We start from the raw sequence: 22,545 nt of genomic DNA, 5'->3' as shown, positions 1-22,545 counted from the left end.
TCTAGACTATTTTCTCTTTTTCACGTTTTTTTGGGCAGTTCTTTTGTCAATGGGAAACACTGGCTAGCACAGTAAAAATGATTAGGATCAACAAGTGGTGATGCATATTCATATTGATTTTATTGTTAGCTTGTAAGAACTGTTGTAAAGGATTGCCATATTTCTGTTCTATTAATGTAATAATATATGGGATCATGTTGTCCCAGGCTATGTGCTTTCCGAGCGTAACCTTTGAAAAATATTTAATAAGATCTAATTAAAAAAAAAAAGTGTTCCTAAATAGAGATGAATATCCAAACATGTGCAGTGCTGTTCATCCCTTAATTATAAAGTAGGTTATTAATGCCAGAGGTAGAGAGTGACGTTCCTTCAGTTAATCAACACCGCCTTCAATAGAGTAGATATTAAGCACTATCCAATGGCCACACAAATAATTCTCTCTGTCTGGAACTGAACTGATAGAACCTTATGTGGCCCTAGGACCATGGCATGCTAGTGAGTCTGTTGCTAGCTACAACTCAACAGCAACAGATCGCTAGAACCTTCAGAGAAAATACTCACCTGCTTACATGTATTACTACCTGACTGGCTGGATGAACACATATTACTCCCATGCTGAAGGAAAATCCGGTAGGGAGGGAGTGACATCTTGATCACATAGCCAGTCAGGAAGCGACACATGGAAACTGGTAAGTATTTCTCTACCCTGTTCTAGAGTTGTTGTTGCGAGTTGTGCTAGCGACAGGACCGCTAGTGTAACATAGTCCTTATGGTGGACCCCTCCTTTTGGAGAAGGATACTTCTATTTATAGGGGAATCAAAATACATCACAAATTGTGAAAAAAAAAAATGCTGGTGACATTGGGTAGTCTTCTTCCTCAACTGTATTTTTTAAGCATTATAGACAAAGGAGATGATTCAAGTACTGAGGAGAATAGGACTATTATTAGGTTCCCAATATTCACAGTGAACAATGCTACTACAACAAAAAAATAGTAATAATAATAAAAAAGCAAGTAATACAACATGTTGTAGTAGTGATTTACACGATAAAGGTTACTGAGATGAAGAAAAGGATATGTACTACTTTTATCATCTAATTCACCGTTCTCAACCAGGGTTCGGTGGAATCCTTGGGATTCTCCAGAGATTGCTAGAGGTTCCTTGTGCAATGATCCATTTCTGACCCCCAGATTAGTAGCCAATGACAACAATGATCTTTTTAGTTATCTATAAGGGGTGTCTTTGCAATAACCATAAATGTAAGGAGCATCCTTCCCACTGACCATCACACTAACATACTGCAAGTTGTAGATATAGTAATTTTTAGCAGGGGGTTCCCTGAGACCGAAAAATTATTTCAAGGGTTCCACTGTGTTAAAATGGTTGAGAAAGGCTCATTTAATTACTGGCAAATTAAAATATACAGGTTTTGTGGTTAATTAGTCAACTGATCTGCATTTCGTATGATTAGTCAATTTGAAACTGACTAATGAAATCCACTAAATGCAGTATGGGGTATGGGAAGACTGCCTTATATGCAGCAAATCTGATATATGCAACTATATATGTGTGCTAAATATTCCTGCACCAAGGACAACATACATTTTGTAGGTTAATAAAAGAGAAGCTGTGTCACTATTAAAAAGATTTTCACTTTCATTTCAGGGATAGAGGTTAGAAGGACAGAACATGAGGGAGAATCTCTCCAAAGGTAATATAGTAATAAAAAACATTTTATTAGTAGGGTAAGGAAAAGTATAGCCGGGTTCACACTAGCTGCAGCCGTGGCTCATAGCAGGGGGTCCGGGGCGTCCCTGTTCTCCGTTTCAGGTGCGAATCAGGTCCGAATTTTTGCCTGAAATCGGACCTAAAATGGGGCCAAAGACAAACAGGACCCTTTTGCAATGCGCTCCGTGACCGCCCCGGAGCTGTGTGAACCGGCTCCATTGAGAGCCGATCACATTCTCCTGTCATGCAAATTGGATGTGGGGAAACCCACATCCAATTTGAATAAGTGTGAACCCAGCCTAAGAGCTGTCAGTACCTTCTTGTAGCAGTTATACCTGTTCCCTCTTATTTCCAGATGTCACAGGGACAAAAAGCAAGGAGATATCTTCCCAATGTGGTCACAGATTGCAATGATGACCTTACAGAAGGTCTTACTCTTCTTTAATCTATCCAAAAATCTTTTTAGATTTTTTGTTGTGTCTTTATATTATGGATATTGCAGCAGGTCAAGGTTGTCTTTATGGCAAGGGACTGCAAAACCATAACTCTGATGGGGCAATGTCACTTCTATAGTCCAGGAAAAGCATGAACAAAGGTAATTCAGCTTAGAACTGCCCCCCCCCCCCCCCCCCCATAAGAAAAATATCAGTTTTGGTAATTATTGCTATTTAGAAAAAGCATTTCAGTTATGTGTGTTAGAGGGCCCACCTCAGTGCTTAATATAGGTGTGCTCGGCATAGCGGCATGGGCATGATCCAGTTCCTTTAGCCAGGAATCCTTGGGGAGCTTGTACACTTCCAACCAACATTCCCCAGAACCTGGAATATAGATTTGTTTTGAGAGAAAACAGTTCAAACCAACATTATATAAAAGACAGCTGATGATCACAAATCAAAGTTACGCTAGCCAGAGGGGGTTGTTTCATTTATAAATTGCAGACATTATTACAGTCCCCACAATTATACTTTTCTAAGATGTAAATTAAACAAAAAAAGTCTGCGTAAAATAATGCCATTGCTTTGATTAACCACTTCAGCCCCTGAAGGTTTACCCCCCTTCATGACCAGGCCATTTTTTGCATTACGGCACTGTGTTACTTTGACTGACAATTGTGCAGTTGTGCGACGCTGTACCCAAATAAAATGTATGTCCTTTTTTTCCCACAAATAGAGCTTTCTTTTGGTGGTATTTGATCTCCAATGGTTTTTATTGTTTGCGCTTTATACAAAAAAAGACCGACAATTTTGAAGAAAAAAACAATATTTTTTACTTTCTGCTATAAAACATTCCCAATAAAAAATTTATGTCAATATGTATTATGCTACATAATTTGGTAAAAAAAAATCCCAATGCATGTATATTGATTTGTTTGCTCAAAAGTTATAGCATATACAAACTATGGCATATATTTTTTTTCTTTTTTACTAGTAATGACGGTGGTCAGCGCCGCAATATATAGTGGGACTGTGATATTACAGCGGACAAATCGGACACTTAAAGTTCTGCCTAATTTTATTTTTTTTTTAAAAGTCAGCAGCTACAAATACTGCAGCTGCTGACTTTTAAAATAAGGACACATACCTGTCCAGGGCACCCACGATGTCGGCACCCGAAGCCGACCCGTCCCTCAGCTCTCAGGTGGAGGCACTGCCATCTTCGGTACTACTACTACTGCGCATGCGCATCTCATGCTGCGCAATTCTACTGGTCCCTGCTGTCTTCTGGGACCTGTGTGTCTCCCAGAAGACAGCGGGAGGGACGGAAAAGGCGCCAGAAGTGGCGTAGATACCCACGGGTGGCTCAGCTATCTATGCCCGAAAGTGGGAGCAAAATACCTGTATTAGACAGGTATCTGCTCCCCCCTCCCCCCTGAAAGGTGCCAAATGTGACACCGGAGGGGGGAGGATTCCAAAAAGCGGAAGTTCCATTTTTGGGTGGAACTCCGCTTTAACTGACACTTTTCACACTTTTTGGGGACCAGTGACACTAATACAGTGATCAGTGCTAAAAATATGCTCTGTTACTGTACTAATGGCAGGAAAGAGGTTAACATCAGGGGCGATCAAAGGGTTAAAATGTGTTCCCTAGGAGTGATTACTAACTGTGGGGGAGGTGCTTTGACTCGGGAAATGAAAAGATCCGTGTTCCTGCTTGACAGGGACACAAGATCAGCACATTCCCCTCTCACAGAACGCCGATCTGCCTTGTTTACATAGTCAGACCGCTGTTCTGCCTTTCTCCTGAACGATCGGCGGGTCCAGGCAGACATCGTGTTGCACACGCCCCAGACCCAGAACTGCAAGTTCACGTACCAGGTACATGATCTGAGAGCGGCCGCGGTAAATTTACAGTGGGCGGTCGCTAAGCGGTTAATAAAACAGACAGAATTGCCAGGATTTAGCGTTTCTCTGCCCCCTTCTATTTTCCACTCCCAAATGCAATTACTACAGCTTACTACAGCTTAAAAACACTTGACGCGGCTTAGCGCTGTACACAACGTTAACACGTGTTTAGCGGCATTTAGACACGTCTGGTGTTTTTACAGCTGTAACGCTGCTGCTCCAGAACTTGTTGGCCCTGGGTTTTTTTTTTTGCAGCTTGAAAACGCCTATGCCACTTACAGCTTCTATGTGTGCATGGACACATTGGGGTTGATTGCTTAAAGGCAAATCCACTGTGCACTGCCAGTGCACTTGGAAATTCAGTCACTGTAGATCTGAGGGGGACATGCAAAGAAAATAAAAAACAGCATTTTTGCTTGTACATGATTGGATGATAAAATCAGCAGAGCTTCTCATTTCAGATCTTCCCCTCAGATCTACAGAAACTGCACTTCCAAGTCAACTTGCAGTGGATTTGCCTTTAGTAAATCACCCCCATAGAATAACATGGAGAGGCATTTTTAAGCTGTAAAAAAAAAAAAAAAAAAAACAGACGCTCCTAAAAGCGGTAGGAAAAACGCCCTGTGTGCATGAGGCCTAATAGCGGAACTTTACCTTAAACAACTTAATAAAAAATAATGTTCTTTAGCAAGGAGCATACATTCCACATTAATAATTACACTACCAAAATTAGTGTGTACTGTAAATAGCCTCCAGCATTGCTTCTGTTCTTCTTGCTGAAGCCCAGAGCCCCACAACAGCAGTAAATCTTTAGGCTTTCAGCAGATCGGCCTACATTTTTGTCACAGTGCCAAAAAAAAAAAAAAAAAAAAAAAAAGAAAAAAGAGAGCAACTGAGCATGTGGAGAGCAGGGTGATAAACAGTATAGGGACTTATTTTGAATGTTTTACATAGCTATACTTGCAAAAGGGGCCAGCCTAAAGTGAACGAGCAGGAATTTATTTTCTTTAACCCCTTCCTGACCAGCCGTTGCAGTTGCACTGCAGCAGGTTGGCTCCCCTGGGCGAAACGGTGTAACTGTACGTCGGTTCGCCTTTTGACCACTAGGGGGTGCGCGCACCTGCGGCACCACGCCAGAGCCGATGCTAGTGCCCGGTGGGTGTGTTGACCGATGCTAGTGCCCGGTGGGCGTGTTGACCGCCGGGTACCCGCGATCGCTTGTGACAGAGCGAGAACTGGGATTTGTGTGTAAACACACAGATCCCGGTTCTCTCAGGGGAGACGAGACAGGTCGTGTGTTCATACTAAGTATGAACACCGATCTCTCTCTTTCCCTAGTCAGTCCCATCCCCCTACACTTAGAACACACACTAGGGAACACAGTTAACCCCTTGATCGCCCCCTAGTGTTAACCCCTTCCCTGCTAGTAACATTTATACAGTAATCAGTGCATTTTTATAGCACTGATAGCTGTATAATTGTCAATGGTGCCAAAAATGTGTCAAAGGTGTCCAATTTGTCCGCCGCAATATCGCAGTCCCGATAAAAATCGCAGATCACTGCCATTACTAGTAAAAAATAAGATTTTTCCTACAGCTTACCTGTAAAATCCTTTTCTTGGGAGTACATTATGGGACACAGAGCAGCTATAGAAATTACTATCTGGGTTATACGCCACCTATAGATGAATGGACACTGGCACACCCAAAAGACAGGAAATCCCCCCTATATATAACCCCTCCTTGTACAGGAAGTACCTCAGTTTTGTAGCAAGCAATTCCCAAAAGAGGGGAGGGGCCTATGTGTCCCGTGATGTACTCCAAGAAAAGGATTTTACAGGTAAGCTGTAGGAAAAATCCTATTTTGTTTATTGTACAGCACATGACACAGAGCAGCTATGGTAATTACTATCTGGGATGTCCCAAAGCAATGCCCCTGAGGGGAGGGAGACACCATCATAGAAACTGCCACCAAAGAAGGACCTACTCTGCTATTTGTAATACGCTGAGGCCAAAGGCAGTATCTTCCACGTGATTGACATCAACCTGGTAAAAACCCTGTAGATGTATAAACAAAAGACCAAATAGTGGTCTTGTACACCTACCTGGGACACTGACATCCGATGATGGATGGCCCAAGATACTCCCACCCCTTATAGAGAATCTCTCCCCAGAAAAAAAATATTTTTTTGCTATTTAAACCATAGGTATCATTGATAAAGTGGCAGATCCACTGCTAAATATGCATCCTGAATTTTTTCCAGTTCTGTAATTGAAGTTCCCCGAAGCTGGCTTCCAGGGGCTCAACAGTGCTGAGATACAGGACTCAAGACCATAAGGTCCCGCTGGACTGAGAGTGTCCAAAGGAGCAACCCCTGCAAGACTCGCTATGCCTGTGTACCAAGCCCCCCTGAGCTAATTCGGCCAACACTAATATCAGTGTTACCACCTTACGGATTCTTCACAAAAGATGTGGCAGAATCCGAAATGGGGGGGGGGGGGTCAAATAAGGGAGAACCCGACCTTAAGGTGTTACCAGTACATGTACCTTTATTGGCAGTGGGACAGGTTGAACCTACAAACAGGTTTGTCCTATAATCCAGAGCAAGGCATACTGGCCAAAAATTCCAAGCTATTGGACAGTATTCTCTCTTGTGGAGACCAAGCCCACTGAACTGTAGCCAGCCTCAAGTCAACTTAGAGAGACTGGCATCAGTGGTTATTATTTTCCAAATTCCTGAAAAGGAAGAATATCAAGCACCAATTTTTGCTCTGCAACTCCCCGGAAACAGAGCCTTCCGGCAATGCAATGCCTGGATCTTCCAGTTCCAGACAGGGAATGAACTTCTACCAAGACCTGGGGTAGGGCTGTATGTAGAGAAAGTTCTTTGACGTAAACACAGCTTCCTCCTTTAGAAATATATCGAAGGAACCCCTGCAATTGACTGCTTCCTGAGCAAAGATTATTGAGGTAAAGAGTATTGAGGTGTCTTCAGCAAGCCCAGCACTGGGGCTAGATGCTTTGCGAACCCTCCGGAGCTGTGGCCAACACAGCTTCCTCCTTTAGAAATATATCGAAGGAACCCCTGCAATTGACTGCTTCCTGAGCAAAGATTATTGAGGTAAAGAGTATTGAGGTGTCTTCAGCAAGCCCAGCACTGGGGCTAGATGCTTTGCGAACCCTCCGGAGCTGTGGCCAACCCAAAGGGAAGATTCACAAAAAAAGGCTTTCCACTGCAATTACAGAAATCTTTGATGAGCCTGGAAACAAACCGCCACACGAAGATGTCCGTTTACAGATAATTATGGACCCTGAAATCTACTCTTGTAGAGAGGTCATCACTGAACAGTCTAGCCTATCTGAAACAGAATGATGTTCAGCGGCTCTTAAGATAGACCTTATGTCCCTATTTGGCTTTGGAACTGCTACAATAATGAGCCCAAAACTTCTGCTCCAAGAGCAAATGCAAGGCAAAAGACTGACGACAGACCCAGATAGTCCCAAGAGGTGCACTTAACCTACCAGGTTTCTGCCGGCTAAAGATGGAACAAACCACCTCAGAGAGTGCCCTAAGATTTTCTGGCCTGAAATACTCTCAAAACCCAGCAGTCTCAGGTGCCTCCCTCACCCAGGTGAGGAAAGCTTACAGCATCTGGTATCCCCAGGCAGTCTCCCATCTATATACTAACCAGGCTTGATCCTGCTTAGGCTTCGATCAACCGAGATCTGGCATGATCAAGGAGATGCGGCCGCAGTCTGACTAAAAATGAATGCGCCAGGAAACACTGTAATGCCAAACACCACAGTGGCTCAGATGCACCCGAAACCACTGTCCATTGGGAGATGTGGACACCGCCAGATCCCTGAACCTTAGAGCGTTGCCCCTGCTTCCCCCGGCTGTCTCTCTTTTCTGGAACCATTTAACTGGTATAACAGGTAAATAATGCAGCAACTATATTATCCAAATAACAACAAAAAATTCCAAGCCTACTTACCACCAGCTCGCAGACAACCAATTGACCTGTCTAACAGTACGCGTTAAAAACAGGGGTTCAGTCCGCACGCATTTGCAAACGCATTCGTAAGCCACAGAGCCACGTCACGGCACCCTGTAATCTGTGCTCCTAACACTAAAATTTAGGTGTCCCCACAGTGGAGGCACATGCATTCTAATGGATAAGTGAGGGCAGGTGGACTGAAGGGAGCCCACCCCTTCTTAAAGGTACAGGACACACAAAACACCCAGCATGTAGCACAATGGCTGCAAAGATGCTGGTGCGTTGCTGGACCAATACACACACCCACGTGATTGCAAAAACTATATTATCCAACCTGATATACAGTCCTCCAAGGATGCAGGCCTAAAACAATGTTGGTTTACCTCTATGCAACCCCTTAGGTATGCAAGTACCTAGGTATGCAAACATGCAGATATACAAGTATTCTTGCCATTCATGCATTTATGTATGCAGTACAAGGTCAATAAGCCCACACGCATGTATCCCAAGGCAAACAAGCACCCGGGCAAATAAGCCCATATGCATGTAGTCCTATGCAAATAAGCATGTATGTTTATTCGAATATGTATAACCATGTATATCCAAACATGTAAAAACATGCATCTTTATGCGATCACGTATATTTATGCGATCATGAATAACCATGTCTATTTATACAAACATGCATCTTTATGCAACCATGTATCTTTATGCAATCATGTATAACCATTTATATTTATGCAAACATGAATAACCATGCATCTTTGTGCAACCATGCATCCTTGTGCAACCATGCATTCTGTGCAACAATGATCATGTATCTTTATGCAAACATGTATAACTATGTATATTTATGCGAATATGTAAAAACATGTATCTTCAACAACCGTGCGCTTCAGCAACCGCGCATTTCAGCAACCATGCGTTTCAGCTAGTTTGCAAGCAAGCACCTGCTTAACTGCAGTTGGCCCCATACTAGACCTGCATGATTTAGCCAAGCACATATGCACTATACTGGAGATAGAGCTACCGTATTTATCGGCGTATAACACGCACCGGCGTATAACATGCACCCCAAGTTTAGGAGGGAAGTTTAAGGAAAAAAACTTAAATTTTAAATGCCCATCAATGCAGCCTTGCACACTGTCCACCTGCAGCCTTCCCCAGTGTCCACCTGCAGCCTTCCACTGTCCATCTGCAGCCTTCCACTGTCCATCTGCAGCCTTCCACTGTCCATCTGCAGCCTTCCACTGTCCATCTGCAGCCATTCAGTTTCCATCTGCAGTCTTTCAGTTTCCATCTGCAGCATGTTTTTGTTTTAAATTTAGCGCCGCCGCCCCCACCCCCGAGATCTTCGGCTCCTCTCGCCGCCGACATAGACTGAGCCGAGTGTACTCGGCTCCGCTCGCAGTAACGCCCCCGTCCCGCCCCTTGGCCCGGCTCCTATGATGGACACAACACCGGTCCAATGGTGGGACGTAAAGGCTAGGAGGCGGGACAGGCCGTGACTGCGAGCGGAGTCGAGTACACAGCACAGATGGCGGAGATTGGCGGGGATCGGAGTATAACACGCACCCATTTTTTTCTCCTGATTTTAAGGGGAAAAAAGTGCGTGTTATACGCCGATAAATACGGTACTTAAAATGCACCCACGCTCATGTTTTTCCAAACATGTATATTTAAACATGCATTTAACCAACAAGTTTGCAAGCATGTATACTACGCTGCACCTGCCTACAGGGCAGTCAACAACACTTTAAAGTGAACTGCTAACCTACCAGGGGTGTATCAACTTACAGTTGTACAGTCCCCCCAGATAAGCAGTAAATATGCAGCACATAATCGTGACTTGTCTGTCACACAGTTCCCCCGTAGTAAGTACTCACACTTTGTTATTATCCATGGGATGCTGCTATGTCTCCAGAGGCCTACTGAACCTGTTGCCACATGGCATGGCCGCCCTTCCTGCCTATATAAAAAAGGCCATACTGAGCGAGCCTGCGTCCTCCAGTGGCTGGAGGAATAACAGCAGTCCACATGAGTAAGAGTACATAGCATGACTAAACAGCACACTGCTCCCAGTGGCCACCGGGAAAACAGACAGTCAGAACTCTTTTTTTTTTTTCTTTTTTTAAAAAAAAAGAGAAACTGCAAACAAATGCAGACTTACTATTCCTGCTGCAGGACTCTGAACATAACAGGAGTCCAATCTTCACCCACCACAGTGAGCTTTGTCATAAAAGACCTTCAGAGACTGGGCCCCCCCTTAATGTGGGGTCCACTCCCCTGGACATGTATAGCACCCTGCAGGAAGGCACTTGGTCAGAACAAACACTGCACAGGGTTCCATTACGCAAGGTCCAGCGCTGTAAAGCTGCATTAGAGGCAAACCTCGAGGAATCTTCTCTCCTTCCAATGAGGCTCTGGTATCATCCATTTTGGTTGACAGCTTTTTCGAATGGATCCAATTGAAGTCCATGATTCCTAATAGAACTGTCCAGACCTCCAAGTATGCTCCAAGAGCACATGTATCACATCAGTGACCACGACCTTACAGACACTGGAGAAAAAAACGGAGGTACTTCCTGTATAGGAGGGGTTATATATAGGGGGGACTTCCTGTCTTTTGGGTGTGCCAGTGTCCATTCACCTATAGGTGGCGTATAACCCAGATAGTAATTACTATAGCTGCTCTGTTCCCGTGATGTACGATAAAGAAAAAAAACAATAATAATAAAAATGCCACAAATCTATTCCCTATTTTGTAGACGCTATAACTTTTGCACAAACCAATCAATATACGGTTATTGCGATTTTTTATACCAAGACTATATTTATTATAGCAAAAAGTAAAAGATATTGTGTTTTTTTCAAAATTGTCGCTCTTCTTTTGTTTATAGCGCAAAAAATAAAAACCACAGAGGTGATCGAATACCACCAAAAGAAAGCTCTATTTGTGGGGAAAAAAGGACATCAATGTTGTTTGGGTACAGCGTTGTACGACCACGCAAATGTCAGTTAAAGCTACGCAGTGCCATATTGCAAAAAAATGGTCTGGTCATTGAGCAGCCAATTCTTCCGGGGCTGAAGTGGTAGTAAAGGCTTTTTCTTTTAATTTGTACCTACAGGTAAGCCTAAGGTAATAAAGCTTACCTGTAGGTACAGTAAATATCTCCTAAACATGCACCATTTGGGAGATATTTCCTTTAGCGGTGCCGGTTATGTCACCAGCGCATGAGCACTGTGCTCTCAATGCACGGCGTGCCATCCATAGAGAGAGCCATGCCACGATTCTGACTCCCGCTAGTCAAACAACGGCTGCCCACAAACCTTGGAAGGAAGACAGAGTGAAGATGGAAGCCCTGTCAGCGGTGTCAGCACACCGCTGGAGGGCTTTGTTTTCAGGTAAGTCTTTCAAAATGTGCAATGCCTAGTAGCACATTATGACATTAATTTGCCGGGAGAAGATTGTTTTGTTGGTTTTTTTTTTTTTTTTTTGCAGTTTAAGTCTCTTTTATAGAGGTTAAGCGGAGTTTTGCTGGAAAAAAAATATTAAAAGCCAGCAGCTACAAATACTGCAGCTGCTGACTTTTAATATATGGACACTTACCTGTCCAGGGAGCCCGCGGTGTCGGCAGCTGAAGCCGATCCGTCCTTCGGCTCTCGGCTGCTGCCGCCACCATCCTCGGTAAGGGAATAAGGAAGTGAAGCCGTGCGGCTTCACTTCCTGGTTCCCTACTGCGCATGCGCGAGCCATGCTGCGCATCCTCACAGGTCCCTGCTGTATTCTGTGTCTCACAGAATACAGCGGGGGAGGACGGGGGAGGACGGGGTAGGCGGCGGAAGTGGCGTTGTTCACCGCAATCACCGCGGTGATCTATGCCAGGAAGTGGGAGCAAATACCTGTATTAGACAGGTGTCTGCTCCCTCCTCCCCCCTGAAAGGTGCCAAATGTGACACCGAATGGGGGGGAGGAATCCAAAAAGTGGAAGTTCCATTTTTGGGTGGAACTCCACTTTAGCCACCAGTGGTTCAAGCTGAATTCCAGGTATTGAGTTTATAGCATAGTTACATTGGTCCAGCAGAAAAATGTAAGTTTACATGTTCATACCTGTGTGATCTCTGCAAATCACTGTAGTGGTCTCCGCTACAACAGTGAACCATGCTGTCTTCCGGTCCTGGGCCGAGCCACTGCAGGAACCATACACAGAATACATTTTTCTCAATTAATACAAGGCATTCCCTGATAGAACTAGGCAAAGATTGTGGCATTACTGTCCTGCCTCTTCACTTGTCCAGAGAACACCTTATGTTCATTCAGAAAAATGTAAGGTGTTCAGCACAAGACCCGAAGATAGAGACACTCACTGTAGTAGCAGAGACTGCTACAGTGATTTCCAGCTTCTACAGGTCCCACAGGTAAGGCATATGCATACTTATAGTACATTGGTCCAATGTAGCTATGCTATAAAATCAATACCTGGAATTCAGCTTTTGGGCAATTACTCTGTCTCTCTTGTAACAGTTGCTAAGATAATATATCAGATACACAAGAAAAAAATTGTGACTCGAAGACCTGCATTAAAGCTCAATCAACGTGACAGACAGATGGTTTCTATCATGCTGATTTACATCAAGGTTCTTTTTCTTTTTTTTTTTAGAGGCCGAATGTCAGCTGGTTTCTATTGAACCAGTCGATATTCGGCCCCTGTGTACTAGGCTTAACTGTTAAGCCAGCCATAGACAGTTGGAATCTCGGCAGTTTCCTCTAACAACCTATAGGGATGGTAACTTTACCCAAATTGATCCACCAAATCGACTTGGGTACAACCATCATGTTGGATTCTTCATGCGACTCTTGCCAGCGGCTATAGTCGCTAGCAATAATCAGTGTGTGTTCTCCTGGCAGGGATGGCTGCCTGAGCTCCCCTGCTGGCGTACTACAATAACTCCATGGGAGGGTTTCCAGAGGAATCAAGCGATTTTCTTTACTGTAACCATGCTTGCAGGAAAGAAAATCCCACCATCTATGACCAGCTTTAGTAATTGAATGTAGGTATTTAATTAGTGCAGAGAAGGTGAACTTTACTTGTAACTGAATGTAAATAACTAATGTAGTTGGTATTATTATAACGTTACATACAATTTATTAATTCATTATTAGAAAGTACACACCTTCCAAAAGAACTCCAGCATAGTCACCTCCATGGGACAGCTTAAATGTAATACAAACGGTGCGCTTGGTTATATCTTCCTGTTAAAAACATTAATCAAACCATTAGTAATATAATTTCTACAGGACTAAAACCCCTTTACATTTTGAAGAAAAAAGGCGCATTCAGTAACAAATTCTCCACCCATAACAGCTGTGCAATATACTGGAGGACATAGGGCACATCAAGAACATATTCTCGCCCTTTGGTGGACTCTCTCTACATGGAATATTTGAAGAAGGCAGCTTTGCTTTCAGCTTGAGTATGTTACAAGACTGAGATCTTCTGTCTAGGTTTTCGATTCTCCCTGATGTAGAGCTGAATCCCACCCCACTCCACACACAATGAACAAACCTCTTTGCTGGTGAACTGTCTAAAACAGCCTTTCTCAACCAAGGTTCCTCCAGACCAGAGGTTGTTAAGGGTTCCTTGAGCTTTGAGCAACTTTCTCAGATAAGTAACCTATGATCTTTTCAGGTATTTGTAAGGGGGATTCTTACTACTGACTACAAACGTTAGAAACGTTCCTTCCTATGATCAAGGGTTCCTCCATGTTTACAAGGTTGAGAAAGACTGGTCCAAAAGCTAGCCAGATGTTTTAACAAGGACAAAGGGGAACTGAACATTAATTTACAGCAATAAAATAATATCTGTAGTATTTGTATCAGTAGTGGGTTACATCTCATTTTAAAACAAAACATTTCTTACGGTTTCATTTATAGCTTTCACAAAATGGAGGTTCTCTTCAGAAAAATAAAAGAGACGAGCAATGCCTGATAATAGAAAGAAAAGTATAACGATTACATGTTAGTTATTGCAGTTGTGTTACAATGATGTATACAAAGATCTAATATGCAGGCCATGCAAAAAGGGAGAAAGGCTGGTGCCATGGAAGTCGGCTAAAACATTGTTTTATTAATGCAGGTAAACAACAGTCAAAAATCCAATGCATTTCGGCCATCAGGGCTTAAGCAGGGTATATGCAGACCAGTCTTTAAAAAAAGAGCTAGTTTTAAATTGGTTGTCCTCAATTGCATCCACCCTTTCTCCATCAAAGCCTCCTGCACAAACAGGTCTGAAAATCTGCTGTTAGAATGGCTACAGGATACACTGTTCAAAATTTCAGCCCTGCCCTGCCCCAACCTAGCCACTTCTATCTACAACAGCTCACTGTCATCCTTCCTAGACAAGCTTGCACCCCTTACTACACACAGAATCAGGCCCTGACCCCTATAACCTTGGCAAACAGATGACACCAGAAGTCTCAATAAACAAAGCTATGCTCTTGGGCGCCTGTAGCATAAGACTTATGCCCTGTACACACGGTCGGACATTGATCGGAAATTCAGACAACAAAATCCATGGAATTTTTCCGACGGATGTTGGGTCAAACTTGTCTTGCATACACACGGTAACACAAAGTTGTCGGAAAATCCCATCGTTCTGAACGCGGTGACGTAAAACATGTACGTAGGGACTATAAACGGGGCAGTAGCCAATAGCTTTCATCTCTTAATTTACTCTGAGCATGCGTGGCACTTTGTGCGTCGGATTTGTGTACACACGATCGAAATTTCCGACAACGGATTTTGTTGTTGGAAAATTTTATAGCAAGCTCTCAAACTTTGTGTGTCAGAAATTCCTATGGAAAATGTGTGATGGAGCCCACACACGGTCGGATTTCCAACAACAAGGTCCTATCACACATTTTCCATCGGAAAATCCTATCGTGTGTACAGGGCATAGGTCTCACAAAGACTTCAACCAATACAAATCTGCACTTCAAAATCTCATCCCTGCAGGCCAAGGTTCTAGGTGTAATCCTGGATTCTGAACTCTCCTTTCGGACCCACATCCAAACACTGTCCAAAGCTTGCCACCTCAATCTCCAAGATATGCCCCTTCCTAACCAATGACACCATAAAGCTTCTAATCCACTCCCTGGTTATCTCTCTCCTTGACTAGTGCAACTCCCTCCTCATTGGCCTACCTTTACATAGGCTATGCCCCCTTCAGTCCATCACGAGTGCTGCTGCAAGACTCATCCACCTTACATACCGTTCAGTGTCTGCTATTCCTCTCTGCCAATCCCTCCATTGGCTGTCACTCGCCCAACAAATTAAATTCAAGATACTAACAATAACTTAAAAAGCGATCCACAACTCAGCCCCCAGCTACATCACTAACCTAGTCTCAAAATAAAAACCAAAATGTTCTCTTTGTTTCTCCCAAGACCTCCTGCTCTCTAGCTCTCTTGTTTCTTCTTCCTATGCTCACCTCCATGGCTTCTCCAAAGTCTCTCCCATCCTCTGGAACTCCCTACCACAATCTGTCCGACTTTCTCCTACTCTGTCCACTTTTAGACAATCCCTGAAAATCCTCCTCTTCAGAGAGGCCTTTCCTGCCCCACCTAACAAACTGTAAATTTATTTTATCAGCACATCCGCCACAGTTATTACTTTCTGTATCTCTTGACCCTCCCTCTTAGATTGTAAGCTCTAATGATTCCTACTGTATTAAACTGTATTGAAATTGTACGGTCTGCTCTCATGTTGTAAGGCACTGCGTAAACTGTTGGCGCTATATAAATCCTGTATAATAATAATTGCTGCCAGCTGGCTTGTACAGTACTGCAAACTATTAGCTTATCCATGATATGCTAAAGTCGGCCATAGATGGATCAAAATTCAGCTGGTTCCAGCTGAATTTCGATTCATCTATGGGAAAGCCTGTTTTTTGGGTTTTTTTTGTATAACAGCAGAAAAAAAAAACATACATACATGGAAACATCATGGATAAAATACATATTATCCATGATTATTAGGCACATGACTTATCAGTCACATTTATATTTACATTATATTATGTTTTGTTGTAGCGTTGAAGGGCCCCCCCCCCCATGAAGGGAGGGTTACTTTGACCCCTGAAACACGTTGGATGTATTTTAGCACAATACCAATAAATTTAATTGGACTCTTTTTTTTTTTTTTGGTCTGGTGCTCCTTCCATGTATGCACATTATTTTTGTGGCAACCTGTTGGGGTACCCACTGGAGGGTAGCCTTGTCTTGTCTGTCCTGAGCAGCCTAACCGGAGTCAGTGGGCTCTTAATATGTTTTTGCCCTCTCACTACTTCGTATAAACTTATATCAGAGTCCCAGCACCTCTTGGATGTCTTTTTTTTTTTTTTTTCTCTGGCTATAGCTGGCAGCAGTGGTCATTGTAATCTGACGGTGGGGAAGAATACAATAGTGCAGAGGGAGGGATTACCTGTCTGTCTTGATGGGGAAATCGAGGTTGAAGGAAAAAAAATTGCATAATGTATGTCCAGCATATGGCCCAACTCACACCTGAGCATTTATTAGCGCTAAGCTTCAATTGAAAACATTTCAAACATTAAAAAACCTATTTTTTTAAATCTTGCCTGTTTACACGTGAGTGCACAGGCACCTGTCGCTCAAAATAGTACAGGAGCTTCTTTTCGGGTAGATTTGCGCATCTTTGGCCCCATAGACTTCAATAGGAGTGCCTGAATAAAAATGCATGAAAATGTGTGTAATGCATGTTGTCCAGACGTTCCCATAATAAAAGTGCTTGGGTCCAACCACATGTGATCCTGCCCCAAAGAAGTGAGAAGTTAAACGGAAACTGTGGTTTGGTTTGGGTTTGGCTGCAACTTTTTAACAGGTCTGTGTTAGGACATAGATGGTTTTGATAAAGGGTGCAGGGTGGGCTAGTTGGAAACATTTATATAAAAAAAACATTTTGAAGTATTCATGTGTAACAGTATGTAGGACAAATGTTTACCCATGTCATCCACTGTGCCAACTAGGTAGGTCTGATTTTTCACATGACATATACTCAGGCTGCACACTTCTAATTTATCTGCTTCCCAGCCACAGATCCAGTCACCACCCGATAAGCTGTAAACCATCAAACCCTCAGAAAGGCCAACAAATAAAAACGATCCATTTGCTCCTGCAGCAACACAATTAACTTTTCTGGATACCTAAAAAAGTAATAAAAGAAACATATCAACAGGTGGAGAAATACATGAAAAATATGAAAAGGGATCACAAAGGTGTATTTTTCAGAAAAAAAAAAGCTAAATGGAATATTCACACTTTAAAAACAATATATCAGGCAATATAATTGTTGTGCCCAGAAATCAAGTCATTTGGCATGTTTAAGCTGTGCAATCAGTGATATGATAGGCAGGAAATTATTCTGTGGAGCAGCACGGTGTGGCCAGGAACAGCTCCCATGACTGTGTATCTGAATGAAACTCATAGGAGTCACCTGGGTCTTGTAGTTCTTTCTGGGAGGAACATTCTCCACAGTATTACTCTATAGCAGTGTTTCTGAGCCAGGGTTCTGTGTAACCAATGGCGGCTGGTGCTAACAATTTTTGGGGGGCGCAAACCCCTCCAGGTTCTTACCTTCAAACTGAGCCTGCATCCTGGACTGTCACGGCTACCGATACCCAGCAGCTTCCGTGTTCCATCTTCAGCCTCTGATTGGCTGGGACACGAAACCGGAAGTGACGCAATGGCACATTTTGATTTGCTAAAGTCAAAAGTGGGAGGGTTCGTGGCGCAGTGCTCTTCAAAACAAGCCATTTAGAGCCTCAGGCTCTATTCACGTGCTTGTTAAACATTGACGGACCTTAGGCTCCTGGTGGTTGCAATATTTTATGTTTGCGAAATGTGTAACAATTCTTTTGGGATTTAGTACAGAGCTTCCCTTGATGCAGGTTGGGTATTTGGGTACTATATCCAGGGTCTAGTGCATATTTTTATAGACTCATACAATGTCATTAGTAATGGGAGCCAATAGAACTCACATTTTAAAGAATTTATATTCGAGTTATTGTACAGTGAAGTATTTGATGTTATAGCTGTGTATTAGAAAAAGTTCAAAGGAGACGGTGAGAGAAGGAAGAAAGATCCTCACACCAGCTTCAGTGCTCACATATAATCTTCTAACCAGAAAGCCAAATGTGACAGGCATTGGGGTATTAGACACATCGAGTGTCTCCACATCACAGCATCATCCACTCTCACACAGTGTAATCAGCAGAGGTGATTTCTGGGCATAGGATCCACAAAAGCCTCTACTATCCGATCATGCACAGCAGCTTCAATCAATATTAGTTGAAGGAATATGCCCCCCAACAAATTGCTACCTTTAGCGCTGCATATGGACTTTTATTTATATTTATTTTGCAATCAAACAATATTTATGCTAGCTGCTGCTATATGATCAGATATTTTATGTGTGGTTTACATTTAAACGCAAATATTACCCATTTATATTTTTTTATAGCTGTGTATTAGCCTTGGAGCTATACTGTTGGCCTAGTGCTATGGTCTTGTTTGTTAAATGTACAATGTGCCGTCTGGTTGTCAGGCTGCTCTTCAATGTTTTATGTGTTCTCTTTTTGTAATGCTATGAAAACTCGAATGAAAATAATTTTCCAAAAAACAATGACGAACCTAATAGACTTCTATTAGTCTGGCACCCCGCAGTGCACTGCACACACATAAAACTAATTATTTTTAAATAAATCATAATATGACTAACATTTTTTTACTTTAAGATATTAAAAAACGTTAGTTATATTATCCTTTGTTTAAAAAAATAAATTGTTCTATTTTTTTTGGGGGGGGGGGGGGGCTGGACCGGCTGCCACTGTGTGTAGCCATATACAAAAAAAGAGACTGTGTGTAACCATAGGATTCCTCCAGAGGTTGCCAGGGGTTCCTGGAGCAATGACCAATTTCTGCCTCTCAGATAAGTTCCCACTGACACCATTGGACTTTTAAGGAAGGAAGGGATTCTTCCCAATGACCACAAATATGGGGAGCATTCTTCCCTGTGATCATCACACTAATATACCATGAGCTGTAGATATAGTAATTAATAGCAGGGTCTTCCCTGAAACTTTAAAGATATTTCAAGAGTTCATTTGGTTAAAAAGGTTTAGAATAGCTGTTTTATAGTGTGAATTTGCATTGCAAAACATTTCAATTCAAATTTTGATTTATGAACTACCAGCTTTTAACAATACTCTGCTGGTCTCGAGTCTTACTGCTCCACCCTTATAGCAAGGATCATAGAACCTAGAGAGACTGGACAGCCACTGAGTACAAGTTAGCTGAATGTGGCCTAGGTAACATTAAGGCTAAAGACCGAAGGGGGAACTAATTAATGTAGAATTAGTAACTTAAGGGTTTAATTTGGGATCTGCAGTACATGACTATAAAAATGCCCCAACAAAAGGACAATGGAAGACAGACCGGTACACTTTAACCACTTCCATACAGGGCATTTTCACCCCCTTCCTGCCCAGGCCAATTTTCAGCTTTCAGCGCTGTCGCACTTTGAATAACAATTGCGCGGTCATGCAACACTGTACCCAAACAAATTTTTTATCATTTTGTTCCCACAAATAGAGCTTTGGTATTTGATCACCGCTGCGGTTTTTATTTTTTGCGCTATAAACAAAAGAAGAGTGACAAGTTTGAAAAAAAAACACAATATTTTTTACTTTTTGCTATAATTAATATCCAATTTTTTTTTTTAAACAAATTTTTTCCTCAGTTTTGGCCAATACATAATCTTCTACATATTTATGGTAAAAAATATCGCAATAAGCGTATATTTATTGGTTTGCGCAAAAGTTATAGCATCTATAAAATAAGGGGATAGATTTATAGTATTTTTATTATATTTTTACTAGTAATGGCGGCGATCTGCGATTTTTATCGTGACTGCGATATTGCGGCGGACACATCGGACACTTTTGACACATTTTTGGGACCATTCGCATTTATACAGCGATCCGTGCTATAAAAATGCATTGATGACTGTATAAATGTGACTGGCAATGAAGGGGTTAACCAGGAGGGGGCGCTGTAGGGTTAATTATGTTCCTAGGGAGTGATTCTAACTGTAGGGGGAGGGGACTCACAAGGGGAGGAGACCGATCGGTGTTCCTCTGTACAAGGAACACACCATCGGTCTCCTCTCACCTGACAGGACGTGGATCTGTGTGTTTAAACACACAGATCCACTGTCCTGCTCAGTTACCGGGCAATCGCGGGTGCTCGGCGGACATCGCGGCCGCCGGGCACGCGCACCGGGACCCCAGTGACGCGGCGGGCATGCGCGCGCACTGCTGGCGATGTGTGTGCGCCCCCTGGGGGGCCTGGCTGGCCGTCACGTCATATGACAGCGGCCCAGGATAACAGCTGCACCGTCCCGCCGTCATATGACGGTGGGCGGGCAGCAAGTGGTTAAAGCAGACTTTTTCAGCCTTTTTACCCTAGAGCAGTGATGGCGAACCTTAGAACCTCAGATGTTTCAGAACTACATTTCCCATGATGCTCATGCACTCTGCAGTGTAGTTGAGCATCATGGAAAACGTTGTTCCAAAACATCTGGGGAGCCAAGGTTTGCTATCACTGCCCTAGAGGAACCCTTAAGGTATTTTTCATGTCTCAGGTAAACACTGCTAATTTTAGTCCATCAGGGGTCATTGGGAAAATACCCCTCATATTGGTGGGGATCACTTGTGGCCAGAATATCACCCTTGTTGGCTCAGCCAAGTGGCGTTTGACCTGAAACTATGCAGGCACCATCAGATGGAAGGTCAGTAAGCCATAGCTCAAGGATCTCCAAGTCACCTCTGCAAGAAACCTAGGGTTCCACAGATCCAAAAATACAACTTAAAAAGGAGCAGGCGCTCAAGGATGGTATTTTCAGACAAAAAGGCTGCAAAAGGTGATTACCGGCTGTACCAAAATAGCAGCAGATGCTCAAGGGTGATACCTCCAGGCAAAAAGGTTGCCAGAGGTGATCATACAAAGATTGGTGGGAGGTAGCAGGACACAGACTGATAGACTGAAGACAGAAAAAAAAAACATAGAGACATAGAAAGCAGGATCAACCTAAAGTTGGTGTTACACGAAGCAAATTTTGGATAGTTCTTCATGAACAAGTTGCTATTCAAGTCATAGGTGGCCCTGTCAGGACCCCCCCACTCAACAGCCATTGATCTGAAAATCAAAGGCGTTGCATGGAAAATGTTGACTGAATGTTAGAAATCTGTCGATTCACCACTTCCACGCTAAACAGCGTCTATGGATGAATCTTCTGCTGCCGACTATTGTATGCAGCCACTGTTTGGATATTCTAACAGCTGTTGGTGGCGGCTGTCAGAATACAATAGCCGGCAGCAGAAGATTCATCCATTCACACTGTTTAGGGTGGATGGGGGGGAATAGACAGACTTCTAACATTCAGGCCGAGGGGTTGAATGAGAGAAATCTTGCAGTGTATGGCCAGCTAAAGGCAGCTTTTTATTACCTTCACCTGGTTTAAAAGCAGTATGACACAGGGGATTCATATTGAAATTCATAATAAAAATGCAGAGCAATATAATTACATGGATTTCAGCAGCTGGCTGTAAGATGTCAGTTTTCTTTTTGAGTTTCTCCTCTTCGCGGCTCTGTTCCCGTATATTGATGAGCTCAATGGTCTGGTCAATCAGGCGTTCTACCACTTTTGCGATCATGCGATACGGCTGTGGGAGAGAGTCTCGTGCTTGGTCTGGATCTCTCAAGAAATAATCCTCATGTTCTTCACTGGCCCAGTCCTTCTCAGAACCCGGAGGGATTTCTAAGGGCCCTTTTCGAATGTATATCGGCATCCTGTAGGCTGGAGATCTAGGAACACAACAGTCTGCAAACTGACTTAAATAAGTGACCCCTTCAGAAATTCATGTGATGTTACCTAAAAAAAAAAAAAAAAAAGTAAAGAATCAGAAAAAGTTCTACATGAAAAAACAAAGAATATTACAGAAGAATTAGAGGTATGCAAACTTTATACATAGTTACATTAGTCCAGTGTAACTATTCCATACCTAAGGGCTGTGCCGGTACCAGACTGTTTTGTGTCCTAGGACTTGCAACCACCCCCCCCCCAAAAAAAAAATAAACAACATTTTTAATAAGAGTGGAAAATATTAAAATAACCAAACATGAAACTGCTAAATTTTCTCCAGCTAACATCATCCAATCTTGCATGTGGAATGTCGGCGCAGTTGGAAGTAGGCCCGGACTAAGAAAAAAATAGGCCCGGACATTTTAGAGCAGCCCATTTTTGTTTTTTCTTTGGCAACTACTGGTTTATCTGTTTTTTTTTAGTTATATTTTAGTTATATTTAGCCTTCTTCACTTCATTGGTGTCAGTAGTTTTT

The 22,545-nt window shown here is 42.8% G+C and overlaps 1 protein-coding gene across 1 annotated transcript in view; it reads right to left on the bottom strand.

Annotated features, from left to right (window-relative positions):
• WDR93 (WD repeat domain 93) overlaps positions 1-22,545 on the bottom strand; it is a 134,632-nt gene that overhangs the window by 107,611 nt on the left and 4,476 nt on the right. The window contains exons 2-6 of the mRNA XM_073618461.1: positions 21,733-22,079; positions 17,091-17,292; positions 13,993-14,057; positions 13,247-13,325; positions 2,440-2,549 (exon numbers count right to left, since the gene is read on the bottom strand). Of these exons, the coding sequence (XP_073474562.1) occupies positions 2,440-2,549; positions 13,247-13,325; positions 13,993-14,057; positions 17,091-17,292; positions 21,733-21,996 (720 nt within the window). The 5' untranslated portion in view covers positions 21,997-22,079. The remainder of the gene's footprint in view (positions 1-2,439; positions 2,550-13,246; positions 13,326-13,992; positions 14,058-17,090; positions 17,293-21,732; positions 22,080-22,545) is intronic.

Source organism: Aquarana catesbeiana, linkage group LG03 (assembly GCF_042186555.1).
Source record: "Aquarana catesbeiana isolate 2022-GZ linkage group LG03, ASM4218655v1, whole genome shotgun sequence".
Taxonomy (NCBI): Eukaryota; Metazoa; Chordata; class Amphibia; order Anura; family Ranidae; genus Aquarana; species Aquarana catesbeiana.
The sequence above is the reverse complement of the archived record's forward strand: the minus strand, read 5'-3'. Positions and strand labels throughout refer to the sequence as shown.